At 41.1% G+C, this 6,252-nt stretch overlaps 1 protein-coding gene across 1 annotated transcript; it reads left to right on the forward strand.

The window, feature by feature from the left end:
* The first annotated feature begins 650 nt into the window (after positions 1-650).
* On the forward strand, positions 651-5,068 carry cav2 (caveolin 2). The gene is made up of 3 exons (XM_023276604.3): positions 651-823; positions 1,083-1,270; positions 2,628-5,068. The coding sequence occupies exons 1-3, from the start codon at positions 674-676 to the stop codon at positions 2,776-2,778; spliced, it is 489 nt and encodes a 162-aa protein (XP_023132372.2). The 5' UTR covers positions 651-673; the 3' UTR covers positions 2,779-5,068.
* Positions 5,069-6,252: the final 1,184 nt, after the last annotated feature.

Below are 6,252 nucleotides of genomic sequence, written 5' to 3' on the forward strand. Positions count from 1 at the left end.
ATGTTGTGGGACACACATTCCATGCATGATAATTATTATTGAAAATATTGTGCTGATTTTTAAAAATGTTCCCACAATTACAAGAGACACCAATGAAGAAAATAATTCCAAAAAAGTAAGATTTTAATTTCATTTTAACTGTTTGAGATTCAATTTGGTCATCAAAGAGGTGGGATAAGAGAAAATGGTATTTTAGAGGGAATTCCAGACTGATTTGGTATTTTAAAAAATATTTTCAAACATTCGTTTCGCCTAGTTTTTTTAGATTTGGTCTCAGGACAAGTAAATTTACGCAACAACTATATGTTTTGTACATGGATTATTTAAAATTTGATGGGTAGAATGTAAAATGTCCTCCAATTCTGGAGTGAGCCACCTCAATAAGAGCAAAAAATAGTCCTGCAGGTATTAATCACATTTAATCACATGGCTGTACGTGGCTGGTGTGTTGAGCTGGCACCAAACAGGATGACCGGAGGCCAGTTCTCTACACAGTAGCGTCTCTCATCACTGCGCTCATGAAACGGTCTGGGGAAGTGACTTGGAGCTTGTTGTGTCTCTTCGGCCCCACGCTGCGCTGCTTTCCGTACGGGGCGGGGTGCCGCTCAGTCCGGCGCACAGCGCAGAGCGCACCGTAACCAGCTGCTCTCCCTGCACCGTCTGACTCGACAACATGGGTCTAGAGAAGGAGAAATCGGACACAAGTATAATTATGGACGAAGATGAGTTCAACAGGTCGATAGAGCCCATTCTATCCAAACAGGGGAAGGTGTACGCGGCGGCGCAGGACCGAGATCCAAACGACATCAACGCGCATTTGAAGGTAAAGTCGGTGCATTGTGTCGTTCTTTAAGGGAAACTACAGAAGGTATTAGCTGCCCACATGAATTATCACTTACTTTACACCCTTATTGTAACCTTTAAGTTATCGGGAACAAACGGTGAGATTGGTAATCTGCCGCATGAATACCTGGAAGTCGCCGCCTGCGCGTTAAATCCATCATCTCCAAACAAGCTCCTGTCAGAGTTACTGCTTATTTTCAAAGCAAATTGTTTACACCCTGACTTTTTTCATCTGACAGGTCGGTTTTGAGGATGTCATCGCGGAGCCAATTTCCACGCACAGCTTCGACAGAGTGTGGATAGGAAGCCACGCCGCCTTCGAGCTGGTCAAATTCATGTTTTACCGCCTGCTGACCACGCTGCTGGCTGTGCCCATGGCTTTCATCCTCGGACTGGTCTTCGGAGTGCTCAGCTGCATTCATATCTGGTAAGAAGAAGAAGAAGAAGCTCCTCTAACCTGCAGGACTCTGTTTGGTGCTGTTGGGCTTCTCTGGCACAGTCTCCTCACACTATTTTTAAGTAAACATCACACAGACCTGGAGCATTTGAGTGATGCCATAGAGACATAAAATTATTAAACTTCAAAGTGAATAAAACCTCCAATGAACATATTATTCTCAAAAGATATAAAGTAATGAGTAAAGACCAAAAACCCATATAAATATGATACTGAAGACACATTCTAACTTCCATACACAGATTACATAACTATGATGTGTAAAGACTGGTTACATAAAATAAAATCTTGCTATGGGGACCAAAATCAAAGTTTAAATCTCTGGATACATTACATGAGCATTATGTTATTTTTCCTTAGCGGTCACTGCTGTTTGCCAGCTTACTTGTTCTGGCTCTTTAAGCAAACATTGACCGAAGTTATTTTTACAATTAACGTCACATGCAGCATAGCATTGAAACATGTTGTTAGCGTTTTGTTTTCATACTTTTTGGGGGGAATTACATCATGCATATGTCCGCTTTGCAGTGAGTTGAACCAGGTGCTTCCAGGTTTTTTAGAAAGACTCACACAACCTGAAGAGTCCATTTATTAACACTTCATGAAACAACACGTTATGCTCAGACGTAAGCACTGTATGGAAAGTTAGGAGGAATGTCGAGTTCCACTGGTAGTGGGGGGGAAAAATGTCCCATGTCTTTTGCCAGATAGATGGCATTCTAGCAGCAATTGAAGCCTATTTTCAGACCGGAGTGGGACATTCTTCAGATAAACATGGAGCGGTACAGAGTAACTTCTGCATGACCTTTCACCAAGCTGAGGTCACGAGCTCAGGAGGAAGTCAGCTAAGTCACAGGTATTCATCAATAGAGGACCGAGCAGTGATACAGAGGTGGTCAATACATCTGGAATGTCAGGGAGATCACCACTGGACAGGTCACCAGTCTATCACAGGGCTACACATAGAGACAAACAGTCACACTCACATTCACACAATTTAGAATCACCAATTAACCTCAGCATGTTTTTGGACTGTGGGAAGAAGGCCGGAATACCTGGAGAAAACCCACACATGTACAGGGAGAACATACTAATTCCATGCAGAAAGATCCCGGGAATGCAGGGACGCAAACCAGGGATCCTCTAGCTGCAAGACGAAAGTGCTAACCATCGATTCACTGTGCAGACCAGCTTTAAACATAATTATAGAAAATACACATTATCAATTTGGGATGAAACATCATATAAAACTGTTCTGCGGTTGAGAAAAACATTTTAAGAAGCAGTGAAAATTCACCAAAGTGACCCTTTGACCTTATCCTTCCAGGCTGGTGATGCCAGTGATCCAGAGCTTCATGATGGTGCTACCATCGGTCCAGATAGTGTGGAGGAGTCTGACAGACATGTTCGTCACTCCGCTCTTCCACAGCATGGGGAAGGCCCTGTCCTCCATTCAGGTTAAAACTACAGAGAACTGACACAGACACCTTTCTGTCCCCGAGGAGAAAGATATGCAGGGCAGACTGGAGTCCATGGAAAAGGAGTGAATAATGCTAGTGGAATACATGAGCTCTTACAAAGTAAAATATGAAGAATCATATACAAAGGACAACTAAAGGTTAAAAAAGTTTCAAATTATGGCCGTAAGGGCTGAGTTTTCATAGCAGGTCTTGTGAATTCGTGAAAACACATCAAATTGAGTTAAACTGCTCTGAAAAGCTTGGGACATTTATGACACAGTCAGCATCATTTCATTGACTTTATTTGAGTGTTTCCGACTTTACAAAGAGCTCACGTGTCCTACTCAGAATTGAGTTGCTTTGCTGATTGTGACCCCCTAAAAAATTTCCATTTGTCATTCCATTCCTTTGCAGCTGACAGAGTGGTGGAATTACTGTTGCTAAGGCTAACATACTTACCGCTGACTTGCTGACAGATGTAATATTTCTGCTTTTTTTATATATTTTTTTGTATATATTGCAAAGCATTCAGCGAGAAGTTGAATGTAATGAAGTGAATCAGATTAGACAGTCTGCTAGAGAGTAGATTATTTGAATATTAAATGCTGAGATGCAGCTTGTTGCACATTTTGCAGGCTTATTTTAATGTATCTGCTGTGTTGATCTCACAGTGCATCTGCAATAATATTGGGCATTTGCTTATATATGGACCTAACTGTTATTTAACTGTGTCAAAGGAAACGTCATTGTAGATCATCTAGGAGGGGGCCTTCTAATTTATTACATATGCAACAAGCAGTTCTTGATTGACAAACAGTGACAGAGGAGGACTTTACTGCAGTGTGATGAAGGTGTTCCACATCTTGTACTGTGTTTGATTGAAGCCTCGGTTGAGCTGAGACTCTGGTACACGCCATTTAGAGGTTCTTTTTTTGTTTTCTATAGTCCTGCAAATTTGGAGGAGTCAGAAAACAATATGGTTTTTACTTTTTTGCAGTGGTGTTGCTGAAATACGTTTCCCTGCGCAGCTCTCTTTTAATGTGCTCTACTATCTTAAAATATCTCACCGACCATTAATTTAACCCCGAAAAACCTCATCTCTGCATATCAAAGTCAGGTATTGAGGTTTTTTTTTGGGTTATGGCTCAGATGCTTCCTCTAGAATATGATTATCTGGAAAGGCCCTCTGTCTATGTACTCCCTCCTGGTCCAGCTCACCTATGATTCTGCATAAACTCTAAAGCTACTCTTTGCTTCATGGTGATAAATTGTAGGGCTGGAGTGTTTCAGCTGTACAGGTCTAAACCAGAAACAGATTCTTAGGAAAATAATTTTTTATTGCACCGGGTTTTTAAGCTTAGAGGGCGATATAGAAAGAATCATTGTAACAGTCAGAGAGCTGAGTTGCTCACAAATACTGATCTATGCATTGTGTTGAGTTCATGAGAGGAGACCTTGATATTTAGAGTTGCATTAATTCTTTGTTTTGATCTTTTACAGACTAAAATGTAAAATAAAACACACACCTGAATACCTTTGATAGCAAGGAGTTGCACATCCAGCCATTGCTGAACAATATTAGCATTCATATGGAACTGTGATTCTGCTCTACTTTCACTCCTTTAAAACATCTGAAGCTAGTTACTGACTGTATCTGTTTAAGGTTTGGTGCTGGACAGACAGTGGATTTACCCAACCCAAAGATGGACAGACCTCTCTGATATCAGCCAAACTTTGAACCAGTAAGCCTGCTGGATCCAGTTTACTGTTTGCAGCAGGTGATCATCCAGATTTTCCCACAAAGAGGAAGCACATCCAGCAGATTGCACTTAAGATTAAAGCTACATTTGCATCAGACGGTTTTAACTTGTTACTCATGCAGGCTAACCAGCTGAACCTCTGAATCAAACTGCAGCTGGAGAATGTGCCATGTGATGTTTTGTTTTCATCTGCGCAGCCTTGTGTGCAGTTCTGCATCTCTCGGAGGATATTTAAGGTAGGGTTGTGCAATAGTGGAAGACAGGTGTGAGACTGAGGCTTTTTTCTCTCCTCAGCTATATAATGTAGAACTAATCAACCTTGGTTCAGCCCCACTATTCATTCATTCTTTGACGGCTTCCATATTAGGCAAAAGATCATAAATATGACAATACCGCTTTTATCAGTTTGGATTTCCTTTTCTGGAACCTTTTTTGACTCTTGCTTTCCTCTGACTTGATGAACTCATTTTGGAACTGAAACTCTTTTACTTTAACAAGCCAAATGTGTACTTCGTGACCAAAATAAAGACAATTTTTCCTGAAGGTAATTTTTCTGCGTGTGGTTTCTTCTTTCTGTCACAGGAGATGAGTGTGGTTGGGATGTGCAGCTGAGTGCCAGAAAGGTCTCGTAAATCACTTTGCTGAGATTGCATAAGACACTTTCCGATACAAAGATGAGCTATGGGTCGATGGAACATGACCTGAGGCTTCGCTCCAGCACCTGCAGGCCTGCACAGTATTCACACCCCACCTACATCGCTGCACACAATATTTCCTCAGCAGCAGAGTTTTATGATGTCCTGTACTGTGTGCACAGACCTGATTATCTTATAATACTAGACAGATTGCTCTGCTACATCCTCCTTCAGCACTAAATGCCTGCTATTATCTTCAGTAGTGTTCAGTTCACCAAAAACAAGTCTTTTGTTCTTCACACATTCTTCATGTTCTTTTAAAAGTGCTCATCAACAGTTACTTTTCTTTACCGATGACCATCATGTACAGTACAAACAGTATGCTGGTAGGATGTAGTGGCTGAGAGTCAACTGAGAGCAAAATCTCCTGCAGCCTAACTGCAAATCAGCATTAGCTGTGACTGAATTTGAACTTTAAAATAATGTTTTTGATGTGTAGCTTTGCCTTGTGTGAAGTTCAGCTTCTCTGTCACATGATGCTGCTTGCAACTGGAAAACAGTTGCAGCTAGCCAATTACAGCCCAGCCTGAAACAGAACAGCATGTTGTGTTTAATCAAAATGACATTTAGGTGACATCTGAATACACTACCATTGTTTTCTGGTGTGTTACGGTCACAAAAGTCTGCAAAAACTATCCAGAATTTTAATGGGCTCCCTGATCTTGGAAATTCAGTGATACACACGTTAAAAAATCATTGGGGTTCAAGACATGCTGATATAAATACTACTTTTATATGACTCCTGGCTGTTCTGATGCTAAGAGAACCATCCTGACACACTTCCAGGAACTCCTGACAGCAATGTAATCCAAAAATTATGGTCCTGTACAACTAAACTGCATTCTCAGCTACGCCATCAAAATTGGGCTATTTTCCTAAACCGACCCACGTAGTTTTTGTGCCTAAATTTAACCAAAGATTTCAGATTTTTGACCTTCCCTGAAAATATCATCCAAATCCGTTAGTCCGTTATTGAGTAATGTTGCAGACAGACAGACAAAGAGACGGACAAACGTACGCTGATCATCATAGAACTC

The sequence above is a fragment of the Amphiprion ocellaris genome, chromosome 3 (assembly GCF_022539595.1).
Source record: "Amphiprion ocellaris isolate individual 3 ecotype Okinawa chromosome 3, ASM2253959v1, whole genome shotgun sequence".
Taxonomy (NCBI): domain Eukaryota; kingdom Metazoa; phylum Chordata; class Actinopteri; family Pomacentridae; genus Amphiprion; species Amphiprion ocellaris.

What these genes read in the sequence shown, in the direction of transcription:
- cav2 (XM_023276604.3), top strand. Translation starts at nt 674, where the DNA reads ATGGGTCTAGAGAAGGAGAAATCGGACACAAGTATAATTATGGACGAA. An exon ending in ACATCAACGCGCATTTGAAG is followed by an intron (nt 824 to 1,082) that starts GTAAAGTCGGTG and finishes TTCATCTGACAG; the next exon opens with GTCGGTTTTGAGGATGTCAT. An exon ending in CTCAGCTGCATTCATATCTG is followed by an intron (nt 1,271 to 2,627) that starts GTAAGAAGAAGA and finishes TTATCCTTCCAG; the next exon opens with GCTGGTGATGCCAGTGATCC.